This window comes from Labrus bergylta, chromosome 1, assembly GCF_963930695.1.
Source record: "Labrus bergylta chromosome 1, fLabBer1.1, whole genome shotgun sequence".
NCBI classification, from domain to species: Eukaryota; Metazoa; Chordata; class Actinopteri; order Labriformes; family Labridae; genus Labrus; species Labrus bergylta.
In genome coordinates, this window is record NC_089195.1 from 12,524,956 (window position 1) to 12,545,289 (window position 20,334).

General features: G+C 42.3%; 1 protein-coding gene across 4 annotated transcripts; it reads right to left on the reverse strand.

The window, feature by feature from the left end:
- Nucleotides 1-2,132: 2,132 nt before the first annotated feature.
- On the reverse strand, nucleotides 2,133-15,362 carry caly (calcyon neuron-specific vesicular protein). 4 transcript variants are annotated; one of them, XM_020654917.3, is made up of 5 exons: nucleotides 15,207-15,362; nucleotides 11,742-11,996; nucleotides 9,874-9,993; nucleotides 9,309-9,422; nucleotides 2,133-4,953 (listed from the first exon to the last, which is right to left on the reverse strand). In XM_020654917.3, the coding sequence occupies exons 2-5, from the start codon at nucleotides 11,868-11,870 to the stop codon at nucleotides 4,705-4,707; spliced, it is 612 nt and encodes a 203-aa protein (XP_020510573.1). In that variant the 5' UTR covers nucleotides 11,871-11,996; nucleotides 15,207-15,362; the 3' UTR covers nucleotides 2,133-4,704. The 4 variants fall into 4 exon arrangements, with proteins under 4 accessions (XP_020510573.1, XP_020510570.1, XP_020510572.1 ...); XM_020654914.3 differs by having other exon boundaries at nucleotides 2,133-4,956; XM_020654916.3 differs by having other exon boundaries at nucleotides 2,133-4,956; nucleotides 11,742-11,896; nucleotides 15,207-15,347.
- Nucleotides 15,363-20,334: the final 4,972 nt, after the last annotated feature.

A 20,334-nucleotide genomic window follows, 5' to 3' on the forward strand; every position in this document is an offset into this window, starting at 1 on the left:
TTTTGAATTCTGTGCATGCTGATCATCTCTGAGTGGAAAAGGAGCTGGACTTTTTTCAGGATGTGGGGCCGTACTTGTGAAGATTCCCAGGACAACGAGTCGCTCCTATAGTGACGCATTCTTAGCCTTAGTGATGTTTTCTGAGAATTTCCCCTTGAAGTGAAGACCAGATCCTGGTAAAGATTAGTTATTCTTAAGAGAACCCCTCAGGGGAAAAGCTGTGAGGAGGAGTGAGGAGTGGAAAGAGTTTTTCGAGCAGAGGTGAAGAGGAAGAGAGGAGGAGAAATGTCCTCGTACAAAGAGTGACAGTGAGTTTGTTGACCGTACAGATGGATCGTGTTTGTGGAGGATCTCATTAGGGACGTCCTAAGGAATAAATAAATGTAACTATCAGAACGTGAAGAGGCTACTGCTCAAGTGTTTTCAAACATTTTGTTGGCTATACAGAATTCAGTCTTTACATTAAATAATTTTAATATACCTGTCCGACTAGAGGGCTGCACAGTGGTTATCTCTGTCTCCTCACAGCGAGGAAGTTCCTGGTTTGAATCCACGTCTGACAGGAGCCTCTCTGTGTGGAGTTTGCATGTTCTCCCCGTGCATGTGTGGGTTATCTTCCTCCCACAGTCCAAAGACATGCTCGTTAGGTTAACTGGTGACCCTAAATTGTCCGTAGGTGTGAATGTGAGTGTCTGTCTCTATATGTCAGCCCTGTGATTGGCTGGTGAACAGTCCAGGGTGTAACCCCGCCTCTCGCCTAGTGACAGCTGGGATCAACTCCGCGACCCAAAAAAGCGGTAAAGATGATGGATGTGCGACTAGAGTCTACGATCAGACCGATCGATGTCATTGTCCTCTTTTGCCCATTCTTACTAAGAATGTATTTTTCAAAATCAGTTATAAAGTTTCTGTCCCTCTGTCGCTCAGAGATTATCCGTTTATGTTCACGCTTCCCTCTACAGCGAGGACTCCTTCCAAACAAAAGAAGTTTAAAAAAACTTTAAAAAAATGTCCAACTCCCTCTCACATCGAGAGACGCTGGCTCCGAAATCACTCACTACTTACTATACAGTGAACACAGTGAGCATCATCATAGCCTATATAGTGCACTCATTGTATCCCACAATGCATTGTGAAAAGTGAAATGAGGATATGATCTAAGTACACACGGCCGGTACAGTGAAACTGCGAATGGCTCATTAAATCAATTATCGACAGACTGACAACATGAGAGGTGAACATACGCTGCAAAGTTAATAGTTAAAGATATAACTGCTGAGTCCTCCACTGATATCTCATCATTCAGAGAACATTTGAGGTCATTAAAGGACTGAAATGTAAATCAGCAGGGCTGAAAGAACTCAACACCTCCGTCATTTCTTTCTGTTCAGACGGTGACATCAGAGCAGATGGGTGTGATGTAAATGCTTGGCACTCAGAGGAACAAGCTGTGCTGTGATCTCACTTTGTTCTCCTCACATGAAGAGTTTGGTTTCAAAAGGAGATATCAGCAGGAAAAAAAAAAGTTAAGTCAAAATTAACGACGGCTGATCATTGAGACGGATTACACTACATGTCAGTTATTTAAGATGATGGAAAACATCAGTTTTTGTACCTCAAAGGTAACATATCCTCCTCCTCTTCAACCAGTTTAAATAAGTCTCAGAGCTTCCCAAAACATGTGTGAAGTTTTTTGTTCTAAATCCACTCTGATCCTGTATTTGATCATGCCTATAAACCCCTCTATTTCAGCCCTGCTCAGAACAGACTGTTTCTGTGTCTGTACCTTTAAATATGTAAATGAACTGTGTCTGACCACGCCCCCTCTCTGGAAGGGCTCGGGTGCCTCGGTCTTTCTCGCTCCATGTCCTATTGTTTACGGTGAGAAGGCAGACTCAGAGGGCAGAAAAAACACGCTGTAGGAGGGGTTACTGACCTTTGTGATGTCATTTGATGTCGTTTGAGCACACATTTTCTGAAAAGAGAGGATGGACTTTTCTCATCATTGAGGGGTTCGTAGACAGACTAGAGACACATGTTAGAGTTAGAGGAACATGGAGAAGTGGATTTTACAGATTATGTGACCTTTAGAGAATGACTTAAAACGGATTAAAAAGAGGCGACAAAGTGAGGAAAGTAAACACAGCTTTATCAAATAAATACTCTGTTAATTAAATAAATAGTAAAGTAAGACAAAAGAAGCTTCAGGTAAAACATTATCAGCACTGATTACATCGACTGAGAGCAGCTACTTCACACATTCATGAGTTACACCTGTGATCATAAACACCACATTTTACATCAACATGATCAAATACATTCAGTTACAAATCTTACATCAAGCAGAATCAGTCAGTTTATACAATCACATCTGTGAACTTCCAGCGTTAGCTTTTTAGTCCATAATTACAGCAGGTAGCTTTAATAATGTGAAATAAAGAGTGTCTGAAGGACGAGTGCAGCTGCCTATATGGCCCGACCTCACACAGAGATGCGTCATCCTATAAGAGGCCTCTCTAAAAACGCCTCACCAATACTTTTAGGGATTGAGACCGAGTCAGGACCAAGGCAGGGCGAGATCAAGTCAAGACCAAGACTTTTAGGGATCGAGACCAAGTCTAGACCAAGACCAAGGCAGGGCGAGATATTTGTGGGGCGTGTCACTCACTTAGACTGTAACACAGGGAAGGTTGCGGCCGTAACCGGGGGATAAAAATCAAACTAGGGGCACTGGTGGCACATTGGTTAGTGCGCATGCCCCATATATGGAGGCTACGGTCCGCCCAGGTTCGAGTCCAACCTGTGGCTCATTTCCTGCATGTCGGACCCCACTCGCTCTCTTCCTGATTTCCATCTCTATCCACTGAAAAAAGCCCAACAATAAATCTTAAAACAAAGAAAAAAAATCAAACTATAAGTAAATTGAAGTTTTTTGTTCTTTGAGAAAGAGGTGTTTTTACTTCTAATCACAGTAATGACGAGGAAAAATGGCCTCTCGGCGGTTGTCTTGACTGGTCTTGATTTTAAATCTGGAGTCCGCCCAGTCTGAGACCGAGACAAGACCGAGTAAAAATGCTTTCGATTCCGAGACCGAGACCTTCAAAAAGTGGTCTCGAGACGATTTTGAGTACTACAACACTTGTCTTCACATCTGTCCAAACAAACCGGGCCGAAGGGGGAACTGCCCCCCTTGGTTTCTGAACTACTTCTCCAAACGATCCAGGTATGAAAGACTCCCTAAAATAGACTCCATTAATGCTACCCATAATAATAACAATGAAAATCACATTTACAGAGATAGTTTAGACCAAGGTTCTTAACCTTTTTGACCTCGGGGCCCATTCAAATATTAACACTGTATTGATTTAATTGATCTCACTCTTGGTTTGATTTGTATTCAATAAATAAATCACCACTAACAGTTTAACAGGGTAAAACCTTGTGAAATAAATGACATGATACAATGTGATCATCACAAAGATTTCATTTATCATGTGTATGTAAACCTGCACATACAACAAAACGCTGAACAGGCTAACAATTCATGGAACAGATCAAGCTTATTAACACAAAAATAACTAATAATTAGATTTACTACAGCAAAAAAGGAGGGACTCTCAAAAAAAACTGATGAGAAAATTAGGAAATTAGATCAATTAAATTATGTTACCTCCATTCACAAAGCCATACTTAATGAAGTCAGGATTATACTTGTGCAAAAACGCCTTTTGGGGGCGTTGGGCACCACTTTCGTCTTAATTTTTCCGTTTCAAATACTTCTCTAGAACTTTCACTACAAGCTAGCAGCTGGCTGAGTGTCTTCTTCTGCTTATTGGAACTTGTTACACAACTGACTGACGGATTACCGACACCAAGTGGTGGGAAGAGGTATTGTAACTGAACATCTCATGGATAACAGTAATATCTGTCTGGTCAATTGATAACCTATGCAGTCCCATAGGTGCGGCCCACTCACCCTCGCAGCCCATAGGTCCAAAACTGAATTTTTTTTTTCGGCCCTCTAGGTGGTGCTCACTGGCCATGGTTAAAAATCACTGGTTTAGACTGCTCAACTGTTTCCAAAGCCTTCCCATGAGAGCCGACATGCTTCGGGTCGTGTGGCTAACACTGTGTGGAGTCGAAGAGCGAGACTCTTTCCTCTGACCCTAAGAACACTTCACATAACCCAAATGAGCAGATTGGAGATTGTAAAATGTGGAGTCACCTCCAAATGTTCAGTCATATTTCCTCATCTTAATGAGCACGTTCATTTTAATACAATCCCATGAGGCTGTTGAATAGACGTGGAGATATCGAGACAGCGTGATGAAGAGAAATCTTCATTCTCTCACCTCCGACTTTACAGACATTGTTGAAGACAAAACAACAGTACAGGCGCTCAGACGTATGAAGGCTTAAACAGGCTGCAGTATTTACACACACACACACACACACACACACACACACACACACACACACACACACACACACACACACACACACACACACACACACACACACACACACACACACACACACACACACGTGGTAAAGGTGGCAGAGTTTAGTCTCATCAACACTGTAAAAGTCAGGCACATTCACCAACACTTTAATAACATTCCTGCCTCCAACCACAACGATTTACCACACACACACACACACACACACGTCCCCTACTCTAAAACCCGCACATCCATCCGCCCTTCACTCCTCTCCCTGCAGCGCTCTCTTCACTGCCTCGCTGCCTTGTTTGCCCGCCTCGGCCTCCTTCAGAGCGCTGATGACAGGTAACCACGGCGGAGGCAGCTCAGGCCCCGCCCTCTTCATCTGGTTGAGGTGACTGAGGGCGGCGTACAGCCCGGTGTTGGGGCCACCGTGGATGATGCCCGGCTCCTGCTGCTCCTGCTGCTGCTCAGTGTAGTACATCTCCAGAGCGGCCGGCGTGCAGTGCTTCTGCTGTGACGACACACAAAGAACAAAATAACTTTGAAGCAATGCAGGAACTTTTCATGACACGCACAGGAAACACATCTCACCTGTGAGTCACCACAGACTGTTTATTTGTCTTTCTAATGATCCTTTTACATATTTCTGAAGATAATAACGGAAAAACAGGATCCAGTCTGTTTTATGAGTTTGTAAGAACAATCCGGGCGCTTAATGAGTTCAGTTATTGTGAAGTCAGACACTGCGTTGGAAAATCTGACTCAGTTTGTGTAACTAAATTGCAGCTCTGCAGAAGGAAGAGATGAGGTCATGTGCGAGCTGATGATGATGCACAGTAATAATCATAGTTTCCAAAGAACCTCTATTAATGCTGCGGTGTCCACCTTTCTGCAGCAAAGCATGCGCTGTGCGTTCAGGAGCGACTGGGTCAAGCACTTGTCCTCTGACAACAGCCGTCGTATGACCGACATGACGCTGCTGCTTTTTACTGCATGTTTTATATTTGAGACCTATTTTTTTCCGTCATGAGCATCAAACGGAGGATGCTCGCCCTCCTAATTTGTCTGGAAACAGAGTGAGGAGGATGTAGGTTCAGGGCACGATCTGTAGGAGACAAAATGTGGAATATCATACATTTTCAAAAGACCGCCGGTGATGTGACCAGCGCCTTTCTGTAAAGTTGACAGATTTTCAACTTGCAGTGTTCTGAGTGGCCGCACGAAAAAAGGATCAGAAAAAAGACAGTGGGTGCTGCGATTTTCTCGCTATCATGACTCCGATCAGACATAGCGAGAGGAGGATGTAGGTGCAGGTAGAGGGGTAATCGTATATTTTGAAAAGATGAAAGACTTTCAACTAGAAGCTCGACGGAGCGGTTGAATAAAGGACCCTGGGGGCTGCAATCACTCTCTCCTCATCGGGAAAAATAAAACAAAAACACCAGGGCTGTGTCCGAAATCACTCCCTATCCACTATAAAGTGGACATGCCATTTTGTAGTGCTGTCTGAATTCTGAGTGAGCATGGCCATACCCTATATAGTCCACTCAATGTATCCCACAATGCATTTTGAAAAGTAGTGTATAAGCGATGGTCACTATGCGAGCAATATATACCATCATGCATTGCGGTTCAAAAGATTTTTACGAGCGGAGAGTGGCGTTTGACTCGGCTGCTCTCAAACGGACGAGAGGAGCCGAGCAGCATGAACACAGAAACTCAGTAAAGTTCATATTCAGAGCATTTTACTGAAATCTATGATCAGTTTTAATAAAGATTAAAAGATCGTCAACTTTTGTGATGTTAGTTTGTCCTCATGATGATGGCAGACAAGAAACCAGAGTCTGTGATCTTAAATAATTTAGTTTTGGTCTGAAAACATGTCTCATTTTGTAAAATTCAATATTTTACAAGTATTTATTATTTGTAAACGTTTCGTGAAAATACACTCAGTATAATGTGAGTTATCACTGAAATTCATGCTGTTATTTACCGTTGTTATTGATCCTCGACCGTTGTTAAGCTGTGCATTTCAGTTGCGCGACAACAATGACGTCACTGTCAGCGGCCGGTGAGTGAGCGAGTAGTGTCCGAAAGGTTTTTTAATTTTGCTGAGAGCACTATATAGTCCACTGCATTAAACTCACCATATAGTGAATAGGGAGAAGGGAATGAGTGAGTGATTTCGGACACAGCCCAGGTCTTCTTCAGTACATAAGGGTTCAAAGTTCACAATGACAAAACTCTACAAAAAAGGAATCTTTTCGTCCTTTCACCTGTTTTTATTTAAAGGTAAGGATGGAGTAAGAGAGAGAGTGGGGAACGACATGCGGGAAAGGAGGAGGAGGACCTGGGCCACCCGCCTTCATGGACCCCAGTCTCTGTACATGGGGCATACAATCTAACCACTAGGCTACCGGTGCCCCCTGTATCTATATTTTGTCCCAGTCCTGGTCCGTACACCAAATTTGAAGGCCCTCTAAAAGTTCAGGATTATCCAGAAACATTAAAAAAAAAACTTTTGCATCAACTTAAACTCAGTGAAGCAGTGAACAAACAACCTGAGCATCCATCCTGTGAATGGTCACTTTTGAAAAACTGTGCTGCTCACCTCACCAGCGTCAGAGAAGGCCCCGGTTATAGAACAAAATGACTGAGGGTTGCATCTGACATGAAAGAGGGGTGCAGCAGCTACAGTGACCGGCAACAGCAATGACAGGTCACATGCACCTGTCCTGACCTGTAAGTCAAGTCTTGATTTCTTATAGTAAAAAAAAAAGAACAATTGTTTTTTAATTGAGGGTGCAGAATTTAAAAAAAATTAAAACATTTTAAAAGCAATGAATGCTTCTGCAACCCTTGTAGAATCGGGCCTGCATCAGAGGATCCTCTACCTGACCTTCCGTCACAGCGGGGAGTCAAACCTCTGAAGCAGCGACTCGGCCTGTATTCATCCTGGCTCTTACATCCTCATGTTTTAGGTCTCCAACATTGCATTAGCAGGAAAATGCTGAAACCAACTGTAACAGGCAAAAAACTTCAAAAGCCTTTGCCGGAAGGTTTCCCTCCCCCCCTTCCCCCCTCACTGTTAAGCCTTTAATCACAGTTTAGTCACGCTCAGCTCTAATTAAAGACCCCTACGATTCACAGGCGGGCGACCCAATTCCTGGCCGACCAGAGAGAAGGGTCCGCCTCCCCCGCCCTCTCATTTTCTTCTTAAACTAACATGCGGGGCAGCGCCGGCCCGCTACACCATGCCTCCAAGGTGTTGTTGGGAGATAATGAGTTTGTGTTTCCTGCGCTAGTTTTTTTTAAGAGAATCCTTCTGAAGTGACTGATGTGAGGGCGTGCCGAGAAACGACACATCAGCTACAGTGAAGACTTTCAGTAAGTAGCCTTTTAGTGGGTGTCACACTGACTACTATTGGCCGGGGAAAATGCAATTAGAGGTCAGTGATATCAGACGACGAGATTCTGATACGAGCTGATCTCTGCAGAACAGCAAGCAGTGATGGATGAGATATTTAGATCTTTTTCTTCTCCATGTTTAGATGTTATACTTTCTGCTACCATGTGTTTTAAAATGATGCAATCTCTACTTTTCTAATTATGGATAGGATTAAAATGAAGCACAGCTCTAAAAACGAGAGAAAAAGAGAGAGAGAGAGAGTACTGTCTATATCGCACAAATACGATGTTGCCAACGTACTGTATCTGTGCAACAAAAACTACAAATCCCACTGTTGCATCCACCAAAGTGCTCTGTGGATGGAAAGCATAGCAGCGACTTGAGTTATGAGAACATCAACTCTACTGAAGAGACAGCACAGAGTGAGCAGGAGTTTTCTGCATATTTTGGTAGTTAAAAACAGGACGTCACCAAATATTTAGTGCCCAGGACTTGTAGTTTTATATAGTTTTTAAAACCTGGTAGGGGAACAAGGACCACGCCTCAAACGCCTTACTCACTCCTATTCCTCTGACGCTGATTTCACACCGGGTTTTTTTCTATTGCAGGACCAAAACTGTAGAACTCTTTGCCCCCACACGTCCATCTCTCCCCCACTATTGGTGTTTTTAAAACTTGCCTTAAGACATATTTATGCTCAATTGCCTTTAATGTTCAGTAACCCTCCAAGCACAAAAACCTATAGCTCTGTTAGTCTTGTGTTACACTGGGATTAAATGTCACTTGTTCTTTTATTTTAGTTTTTATTGTTGTTGTTCTTGTCTGTTACTTTCTAATGCTTTGTTTTCTGCAATGTTCAACACTTTAGATCAACTGTGTTGTGTACAAGGAGCTATATAAATAAAGTTGAGTTGAGTTGAGTCTGGACCCCTCTGGTTTGCTCATTTCATACGAGCATCAGCTAACACATGTCCATCATCCTTCATCCCTTCATCTCTTGCCCCTCACAATCTTCCCATCATCCTACCTCACTCATCCTTTCGACCTCCGGCGTGCATATTATCATATCTCTCTTGGTGTGGTTGTTGTAAGTGAAGTGTTGACTGTACCAAATCCGCTGTCGATATCGTTTGATTTTTACTTGTATCATAAATTAGCTTGGCGTACACTGTCAGCTTTTAACATGTCGAGGTGGAGCGACATCTCACGCTCTATGAGTGAAGCGTTTATGACGCACGACCACAGATCACAATTTATGAGCTCTGACTGAACGTGTTAAATCAGGACGAAGCATTAACGATTGTCAGTAAAGTTTCCTATGAAAAATACCTCTGAAGAGTGTGTTTGTGTGTGTGTGTGTGTGTGTGTGTGTGTGTGTGCGTGCGTGCGTGCGTGCGTGCGTGCGTGCGTGCGTGTGTCTGTGTGTGTGCATAAATACTGCAGTACATATCTACCTTCAGGATGAAACCCTCTGGGCAGGTGAGTTGGTCGTACCACATGGCTTTGTACATGAGGAGGAGGAGCAGGCTGGTCAGGAAGGCCAAAGTGATGAGGATCAGACCTGTGATCTGACACACACACACACACACACACACACACACACACACACACACACACATCATTAACAGACATATAATTCCCGTCTTTTTGTGTGCATCATTTTTTTTATTTTTAACACCACACTTTTAACCGCTTATAAGAATTATTTATGACCTATTTATCATGCTTTTAATAGAGCCACTTGTGTGTGTTTCTGATGTTGTTTTTGTGTCTAGCTGTATGCGCACTGATGCTCTTTTACACAAATGAAGTTCCTAACGGATAAAATTAATTATTTGAATTTGAATCACATTTTCTACTTTGACCTTAACCCGGTCGTCCCCCTTTTCCTCTACAGTTCAAAATGATGCAGACATGATTGTAGGGAAGCCTCATGTGACATCACTCACATTAATGTGGAACATAATGGCACTCTGCAGTGTGACAAAGTAGCAGAAATAAATAATGTTGCTGTTGCACCTTTGCTTTATCTGAAACATCGCTGTAGAAGTTGATATTCAGCCTCTTGATGCTCGGCACATACAGCTTCTTCTTCTTCTGCTGCTGCAGCTGATAATGTGTTGACGTCTTCACAATGACCTGCAGCAGAGACAAGGCACTGTTATTATCACCCTAAATAGCTATTATTTATTTGACATTGTGTATTTCCCACAGTGTTCAGAATGAGTTAATGAATCCAGAATCGGCTGACAAAAACTGTTTTGCATGTCTAAAAATAATTGAGCATCATTTGCTAAAAGCAGCCGATTTAATCGTCGACTGAAAGGACGTTTGGGAGAAGCAAAGTGGATTTTGTTCAGCAGCATCTAATTAGCCTGTGGAACATCCTGTGCAGCAAAGCGAATCCTCCAACCTTGATATCCATGCGTGGGCTTTCGACTTGCATTATGAATTAAAAGAGGGGCCTGCATCATGTGGGCGGATGCCAAGGTTTTAACCTGGCACAGCAGGTAAGGGCGGTAAACACATTAGGCTCAGTGTTTGGAGGGTCTGCGCGCCAACACTAGTGCGATCTGTTTACTCTTTCTGTAATGCTGTTATGCACAGTTTGCTGTGGTCGGCTGCGTCTAAGAAACACAAACATTTAGAGAATGAGCAAACAGTCAAACAGACGCTCTATGAGCTGTTAGGTTTTCAAAAATGTTGAAAACATTTCCACAACGTGGGTTTTAAAAACAATGCATCTGTCCTGATAGTGATTGATGGATTCAAAAAAAAGTACAGAGCTTTAAAGGTCACATATGTAAAAACCACCTCACCATGTTTCTCTAACACTAATATGTGTCTCTAGTCCGTCTACAAACCCCTCAATGATGAGAAAAGTCCATCTTCTCCATCTACTGTCTGCTCCACTTTTCAGAAAATGTGTGCTCAAACAGGCTGTTTGGAGATTTTCCCTTCGTGACATCACAAAGGGCAGTAACCCCTCCCCCAGGTGGGTGACACTCCCACAGCTAGGTGTTTGTTCTGCCCTCTGAGTCTGCCTTCTCACCGTAAACAATAGGACATGGAGCCAGAAAGCCCAAGACACTCGAGCCCTTCCAGAGAGGGGCGTGGTCAGACACAGCTCATTTACATTTAAAGGAACAGACACAGAAACAGCCTGTTCTGAGCAGGGCTGAAATAGAGGGGTTTATAGACATGGTGAAATACAGGATCAGAGTGGATTTAGAACAAGAAACTTCTTGGGTCTTTTTGGCGTTTCATTAAGATGCAGAAGTTACATTTATGTATCTTGCAAACAGAGCAGAGATAGTGACATTTTTTAAATTGCAAAGATACTTTGGAAATGTTTTTGTACTGAAACAATTAAACAGCGTGCAGGAGTTTGACTTTAAGTTTTGGAAATTAAAAACCAGGAATGGTCTGTTTAAGAGGAATCGTCTTAAATGCAGATCATATGGGCGAAAAATATACGTAGACGGAGCGCCTAGCATAACGTGCTGCATCACTAGATCCCACAGCTCGAGTGATGCCAAAACCCACAACAAATTCCAACGTGTATTTATTTTTATTATATATAATTTTTCCACTCATAGCCTCATTCTGGAGATCCGTACTTTAAGCCCTGTATACATCCGTCACTCAATACCCCCCCCCCAAAAAAAACCCCAAAAAACCTCCACGAATTGCGTCAATTTTTTTTAACCAAAAAACAACTAATTTGCATGCATGAAAAACAAGAAATTACCCACTATTGGGCACCTATGACTTCTCAACTTGATGCTGTGGTATTGAAACAGTTCTGGATTTAATTTGAAACCTACAAGTATGGAATCAAAGTTTAAAACAGTGGTATCTCGACAACCCTAACAGGCTGTTCTTACCTTGTCTGCGAACGACTGTTGGAGATGGTTGACCTCCAAGGGTGTGATGAGAGGAACATTGTCAAAGCCATCGTCCGCCGACGGCTGTTTCTCCAGCTTGTCCGACAGATTGCTGCCCAGCTTCACCATTGCTGCCTGAAAGTGTCTGAACAGATCTGCAGAGCAGGGACGGACAGCTGAGGGTCAGACTGACTCACACTGCGTGCTGGGGAACCAAACGTGACCGCCGTACTTTTGCAGCTCAAATCAAGGATCCTAACAGAAGAAGATGAGCGTGTGATGAGGAGTTATAGAAACCTCAGCTGAGTAAATCAAAGTGTTTCTGACGCAGTAAGAAGGTTTGAGATGCAACGTTTTTTTTTTTTATTCTGGACCCCGGACTGAATAATCTCAACCAGAAATACCGCTGGAAACATCTTCATAAAGACGTGCTGCACTGAGGGTTGTTTGTAATGACTTGTCTTAAACACTGGAAGTTTTGTTGTTGTGCCATCCGTAGTTGAACACCGGTGTTTAGCGGTAAAATGCCTCCACAAGGAAGCATTGGCATGACATCTGGTGTAGACATTGATGTCCGCTTCAGGATGAATTATATAAGAGTCTGGTGAATTTTATCAAATCACGTTTGTATTTCTATGTTTGTATTTGTATACTTTTTTAGCCTTAAGCACCCAGTATTCCAGCAGAAACCTGCTAGCATGTCGATGTTAGCATTAGCTCAGAAATCAACAGCCTCAGTAAGAGTGCACAGCCATGCTAATAGCTCTGCTATAAGTTTCAATTTATTACAATTCTACAATTCACTTAGCAGACGCTTTTATCCAACACAAGCAAGGATCTAGAAAAGAGGAAACAATGTCAGTAAGAGCAAACGATCAGCTTTGAGTCTGATTGGACACACAGGTGCTGACAGGAAGTGCCCAGAGGCAAAGTACAACATTGACGGCAGTTTTTGAGAGCTCTAATCAGTATAGAAACAATCTTATAAGTCATTGTTATCAAACAAAAACAATCGTCACAACCATCATCATCATCAATGATATCGAAACCATCATCATTAAGTTAGTAGGTATTCATGAAAGAGCTGGGTCTTTAGCTTTTTCTTAAAGGTGCAGAGGGACTCTGCAGATCGAATGGAGTTTGGAAGTTCATTCATATTAGCTTGCTAATAAAATGATACACTCTAAATGTATGAAATAGTCAGATACTTTGAGTGTGTGCATGTCCTGTATTGATTTATTTTATAGCTTTTAAATATCCAACTGCTTTTATCTCTTTTTTAGTGCTTTCACACTTGCACAAAACTCCTGAAAACTCCTGATATTTCCATGCTGAGTGCGCTGAGTGTTCCAAGCATCGTGTGTGAACGCAAACATCTGAATGTTTCTCTCTTCACCCGGAGTTTCTCCTCCAGCCTCCTCGTATTTATTCTGCAGAAAGTCAGAGTGAGCTGATGTGAGAACGCAGCAGGATATAATCAAGAGAATTCACCTGGAGCGAGTGGGAGGGGGTGGTGACGTTTATTCCCTGTGATCACTGCACGACTACAGACTGTCTGCACACCACCTCTACCATCTCTGTGCTCTAATGAACCTGCTGCATTATGTTTCCTGTTCTCCAGTATGTTCTTCACATTGAGATTCTGTTCAACTACACGTAGCATTGATAGAAAGACAAATATTCTCATCATAGATTCATATAGAGGACTCTGTTACTTCGTCCGCTACTTCTGCGTCGTTCTTTTTACATCACATCTTACCTCAGTAACTCTTATCTCTGACGCTCAAATAGAAGTGTTAATTTAATGTGGCGCCGAAACACCTCTCTCTATTTTCTGTCCTCGATCAATGACGTGATCGTGTAATATGCGGAGGGAAGGAGTGAGGATCACATTCTCACAGTGCAACACAACACCTTTCCTCAGCCAAGGACCCCACGGGACCCGCTGACGCCAGTGACTCACAATGAAGGTACACACAGCAGGAGGCCGGGGCTGCGGCGTGTGATCCTGATGTACAGGAAATGTATCTTTGGGAGAGAGATACTGGATCAGTAACGAAGGCCATTAGAGCTGTCCTGTGTTAAAGAGGATCGTCTGAAGAAGAGGGTACAAAGAGGAAAGCTTCTTCAGTAATGTTGGACAGTGGATAGAGTCAGAAATCAGGGAGAGAGAGAGTGGGGAATGACATGTGAGAAAGGAGCCACAGGCTGGACTCGAACCCGGGCCGCCCGCTTGGAGGACTACAGCCTCCATACATGGGGCGCGCGCTCTAACATCTCAGTCAAGATGCAATCTAACATTTAAGACCTCACCAATGAAAACTTTTAAAGACCTTACATTTTAAAAATCTGACTTCAGACTTTAAAGGAGCGAGTGAATCTGACACAGACGGATGAGTAGTGATTATTATTGAAGAAGAAATAAGAAATAATCACCTCGTAAATGTTTTAAAAAGAGTAAGATGTCTGCTCTGATTCAGAACCGGTTCATGTGTTTTCTTATTCTGTGCAGATACGGTTTGGCTTTCTGTGCAGTAAGAGGATCTTCAGTCTGCATGCTGAAGTGGTCGTCTGTGCTGACCACCATGTTTTCCTCCCCGCAGTGTGTGAGTGGAGAGTGGGAACACTGAATCATCTTTAATCTGTGATTAACCAACGAGCAGGTTGTCGCACACTCAAACACATGCACCCTGCAGAGGAGAGCTGCGAGATGCATCATGGCAGGAGTTAAGAATTGAACTCATAGTCACATTTAGACACAGATTTTTTTCAGCTAAACTGGAGATGCAGATTTCTGAGGGTGAAGAGAAGAAATACTGTGCTTTGAATGAGAGTGAGCTGTGAATGCCTGAGCCTCTCAACTTCTCCAGTCTTCACTGCTCATGCATAAGCCTATCTGAACTTGCTGCATTGAAGACTGCTGTGACCATTTACAGGCTACATACAGGCTGTGGTAGTCAGGAATCCGGCTGCACATAAAAGAGAAAAAAAACAAGAAATATATGTGCAATTAAAGACCTTAAATGTCGGACTACAAGATGTACTCCATTGTCCATAGGCTACATGTGTGTTCCTAACACTGTACATCTTCATAGGGGAAGCTTTGTTTGTACAAAACGCGGACTCAAAGAGTCTGAACGCATCATTTAAAGCCTTTTTGTTGCCTTTTATGTAACGTGGTGTTAGCCTAGATTAAACTCAGCCCGTCACATACGCACACGCAGTCTAATAAAACATCCACACAAATAGATTTTACTTCATACATTAACTAAAGCACATTTCTAAATCAGCTGAACTAATATCTGAACATAGGCTATATCACGTCACACGGAGAAGTCCCTGCACCGGGATATACCGCAGCGTTATAGGCTCCCATTACCCGCAAACGCATCATTCTCACTCAAAGATGATGAACCCTCTGAGTTTGATATTAAATGTGGTGATTCAAAGAGGATTAAAACTCACCGTGTTCTCTGTGCTCTCCTCCGGTCGTCCGTGCTCGGTACAGGACCGCACTGTCGGTGTGAACGCCGGTTGCCGTGGTGATGAGTGATTCACGGCAGGACTGCGCATGTAATTCAGCCCTCCGGAGGAAGCAGGCAGTTCAGTGAGGATGAACGGGAAAGGGGGGGGGGGGTTGTGGCTGGTGAGGAAATTGCGTTTTGTCCGTGGGAAATTAAGAATCACATCTCGGTCTGTTGAGTGTTTGTCATCATTGCTGCGGCGACACTCAGTGAACATGTTTACACAAACAGCTGTTTAATATCAGCGTGGATCAGGTCTACGGAGGCCCTGAAGGTCACAGCAATATTTTTAATACTATTAATATTTCACCCTTTGTTTAAGATTGGCGCTCTCACCTTCTGCACAAAAAAAGAGAAATTAATGAGAGGAGGAGGGAGATTTTATTTTTTATGCACTTTGAGAAAAAGTGTCGAAATGTTGGAAAAAATGTTGAAATACAAAACTCCAAATATTTCACTTTGTGCAAAATACATTTCACCTAATACAAATATTCCAGTCCAATCACAAACAGTCTGAAGAGGATAAGGGATAACCGTGAGAAATATTTAATTATGCACTTCGAGGAGGAAGATTATTATGCAAAAAAAAAAAAAAAGTCGTAATGTCGAGAAAAAAGTTTAAATACGAAACACTGAAACATTTCATCTTGTGTTAAAGATAAACTGTTTCACATTCTGCAAAAAACATTTCACTTTGGGTCAACATATTTCAGTCCAACAACAAGCAAGCAGTGTAGAACAAAGAGAAGGATCAGGGTAAGATGTGAGAAATAAAAAAAAGTCAAAAAGTCGAGAATAAAATTAAACACGATTTGGTGAAATTTCGACTTTTTTCTTGAAATTTCTGATTCTTTCTCAAAGTGCATAATGACAAAAATATGTTGAAAAAAATATATTCTGCACTTCAAGAAAAAGGAGAAATTTTCAGAGAAACGTTGAAATACAAAACATCAAAAGAGTTCACTGAATGCAAAAAACATTTCAATTTCAGCGTAAAATATTTCAGTCCAATCACAAACAAGCAGCTATCGTCTACGTAGGAGGAGCAGGGTCAAACATGAGAAATAAATAAGAAGAGGAGGGAGAATTTTTTATTCCATTCTGCCAAAAAAAAGTCAAAAGGCAGAGAAGAAATTTGAAATATGTTAAATCATTTCACTTTCTGCAAAAACATTTCATAAGAGGAAGATTGTATTTCCATAATGCAGAAAGGTTAAAATACAAAACACTAAAACATTTCATCTTCTACGAAAAAAAAATTCAGTCCAATCACAAAGAGCAATAAATTCCACTTAAGAGGCTCAGACATGAGAAATACAAAAGAGGAAAATGCACTCTGAGGAATAAAAGGAGAAGACAGTAGAAATTATTTTTTTCTGACATTTCGACTTTTTTGATAAATGAAATAAAATAAATCTCCCTCCTCTTCTTTTTGATTTCTCATCTCCGACCTTTCCGGTTCTTGATTATTATTTTTTTGTGTAGAAGATGAAAAGCCTTTTTGCGTCTCTTTCACATGTTTATAATAAATCATTTAAATCTTTACTATTTCACGTCAGGTTTCCTCAGAGACTGAGTCAAACTCAGCAGCTGAGCTTTGCCTTGTGAATTGAAAGAATGAAAGAAAGAATTTAAAACGAAAAAAAGAATCTTGAGAATCATTGTCAGATAAAAAAGCAGAAATGTGAATCATTTGCCGTCTTCTCTTATTTTAGACACGGCCGGTTAAAATGACATTTCTTTGTCTTCTTTCACTAAATGGATTAAAATATCTGTAATAGTTGAAAATATAAAAACAGCTTTATTAAATGATGCACATATTTGTGTTTCTGAAACTAAAAGATGACGATTGTTTTTCAATAATCGCTGATTTAAGAAAGAAAATGTAAAAATAAAAAACAGTTACTTTAGCTGCCCGGTCTTTGTACAGGCCGACGCTTTGACAACAATTTAAAACAAAAAAATAACCACATTTAATTATTTAAATCAGGGTTTCTCAACTGGTGGGTTGGGACCCAAAAGTTGGTCGCGTAGCCGTTTTCAGCAGGTCGCGAATGTGTTCCTGGAAAAAATAGATTGTCAACAAGTCGATGAAGCGCTTTTTAAAAGATGTTTGTTTTTGTTCCGTCTGAGGTCCAAACGGATCAATCTCTCATAGAACGAATCTGATTGGTTAAAAAATATCTGGAATTCAAGTTGTGGTTTTTCCATGAGGGAGTTGGTGGTGGGTCCTGAGGCTCGACCCGTTGAGAACGATTGATTTAAACAACATGTACGCTCTTTGTCTTCTTCGACTCTTCTGATGCTGATTTTTATTTGTAGGTCAAAGGTCAAGGTTGATCTGTTTTTATCACGGTCTGAAGTGTAAATCATAAAGGAAGAAGCAAAACTGAATCCTCAGATCAAGGACAAAGTCTGAGGAAGAAACGTCTCTCGTCAATGACTCCTTTGAACGGGAGCTCCTCGGGGTGCAGGTGTCTTTTTTTATTGTTCATGAAGAGTGAAACATGCAACATGAAACAAAGACACCGTTAGATTTGATTTTTCTATCATTTTATATTTTTAACCAGGAGAGCTTAAACACACAGGAAAGTCAGAGGAGCTGAACCGGCACCCTGCAATTTAAAATGTCTTGACATGTTTATTTTTGTTTTTTTAGTTTAACGAGTATTTTTTACAAAAATATAAAACAAAATTCTCCTCGACACTCAAGTTTGTAACGATGGTCAGAGGGTCATGAAGCTCTGAAGGCGTGGCGTTGAAGTTCACAGGCGCAGATATCATGAGAGCTCGACAACTCTTTAAAGACTTCTTCAGACTTTTATTTCTTATCAGTCGACTCTTAAATCAAAGATGTCAGATCCACGGTGAGGCTGAGGAGATGGTGTGTGTGTATGTGTGTGTTTGCGTGTGTGTTTGGGTGTGTGTGTGTGTGTGTGTGTGTATGTGTGTGTGTGTGTGTGTGTGTGTGTGTGTGTGTGTGTGTCTGTCTGTCTGTCTGTGTGTGTGTGTGAGAGAGAGAGAGACTGAGGGTGATGTGTTGGAGAACGAGCGGGACGAGGAAGGAGCCAGGCTCGTCTGCACATTTAGATCAACCTTTTCATGGGAAGAGGCCCCCTGATGTGTTCCTCTTTGGCTGAGCCTGACTGTATGAATTCATTATTCCTTTAAGGGAGCACTCGTGCAAAAATCAGCTTCGAAACCCCCCGCCGACCCATCAATTGGGCCTACATTTATTATTTTGACCTTTCCTTTGCGGGGGAGTGACATCAAAGTGGATCCTGGACGGTGTTGTCATCCTCTCAGTGTGAGAGGCAGACTGCCGGCCTGCACGGGTTTTTGTTGTCAGAGAAAGAAGAGAGACGGAGTCTGGGTCGACATAATTAAAATGAGAATCAATTAGGGAGCAGGGGTGACGGAGGAAAAACAAGGGGGGGGGGGGGGGGGGACCAGGCGTGTTAATGTGTGGGCATGCTTGTGCCTCTAAACCTCTTACACAACAACTGTAAGTTTGTTTTATTCTTAAAGCTCCTGTGAGGAACTTTTAGTTTGAGGTGAATTTGGCACCCCCCTGTGGACAAAGTCACCTGTTTTAGTAAAGTGCATGTGCGTCTTTCTTTAAAGGAAGAATGTGCGACATGTTTCATATATATATCAAATATATCATAAATCCAGTGTATACTTTGTAAATGTGTCTCTGAGTCATGACTGTCTACAATGAGTGAGAAGCTCGAGTCCCGCTGGCTGTGTTGTTGTCAGAGCCGTGTTTACATGGACGGGACGGCCGGCTCCTCCCCTTGTGTATAAAACTGTTTTAGTCAAGGACTAGAGAGAAGAACATCACTGATTATTTGGATGTTAGTAAGAGTTTTTAGATCACGCTCATTCTGTGTCAATTTATATGAAATGTGAAGCTACGAGCTAACTAAAGAACACTAACATTAGCATGCTAACACAACAATGCAGCACACAGGTGATAACACCAAGGACACTTGTGTCTCTGCAGGAGGGCGGAGGCTTCAGTATGGAGGAGGTGTGGCCAAACAGCAGTTTGTTTTGGTTTCATGCTGGAGCTCAAGCGCGACATCTACTGGACCAAAAGAAAAAATAAATAAAAATTAAACCAATAAAGTCCATATTTCCAAGATGGCCATGTTGAAGTGAGATCCCGCTCAGGGTGGGAGCCTTTACGTTGTTGTCATGTCTTATTACGCTTCAGTTTTAACTCGTAAAATGTGACAGGGTAATAAAGAGAGACTATGGGCGCTGTCTCACTGGCCATCTGTACCGTGCCCAAGCACGCTTCAACGCTAAAGTCCAGTTCGTTTGACCAGTGTGACCGCTCTGTATCGTGCTTAAGCACGGTACACTTCCTTGGCTTTGGCACACTTCGGAGAGGTGTGCTTCAGCATGGTACACTTCATGCACAAGCACGCAGGTACACAACGCTGACAGCCTTCATTATTGAGAAATCCAGAGTTTCATGGCTGTATCTGACAATATAAGACACAAAGTAGCTGTCATGTTCTCTGTGTTGTTCTCCGATGTGCGGGCGTCTGCGCGTCTATTTTATTTATTTTATTTATTTATTGCTGTGTCTGATTAAAATGGCCGCAAAGTCAGTACAGTAGCTGTCATGCTCTCTGTGTTTTTCTCTGATGTGCAGACGCGGACTCGACTGCACATCAGCGTGCATGTGTTGTATTACGAAGTTATGTACAAGAGGTAATCATGCTTTTAGGCACGGTTAGTCCTGGCCAGTATGACCGCGGGCCGTGCCGGCCAGCGTGGGAATGGCGCAGCGGGGGGGCCAATCGTGCTTGAGTATAGCACGGTACACATGGCCAGTGAGACCTTGCCCTATGACTGTTGAGGAAAGACCGTGTAACGTCAAAGACAAAGACTACTTGTTGACCTTGCTACAAGATAGTGTTGTAGTCAATAGCATACTAACTGAGACCAGGACATACCCGAGACCATAAATATCACTGAAAAATCATCATCTTGTGTGCAGGGGGAGTGTTAATCATTCAGACTGTAAGAACGTAGCGGCTGTAACCTGGGGATAA

Coding starts and splice junctions, on each gene's coding strand:
- caly (XM_020654914.3), bottom strand. CDS start 11,870: ATGGTGAAGCTGGGCAGCAATCTGTCGGACAAGCTGGAGAAACAGCCG. Junction 9,994..11,741: donor AACAGTCGTTCGCAGACAAG/GTAAGAACAGCC, acceptor TCTCTGCTGCAG/GTCATTGTGAAGACGTCAAC. Junction 9,423..9,873: donor ATGTTTCAGATAAAGCAAAG/GTGCAACAGCAA, acceptor TGTGTGTGTCAG/ATCACAGGTCTGATCCTCAT.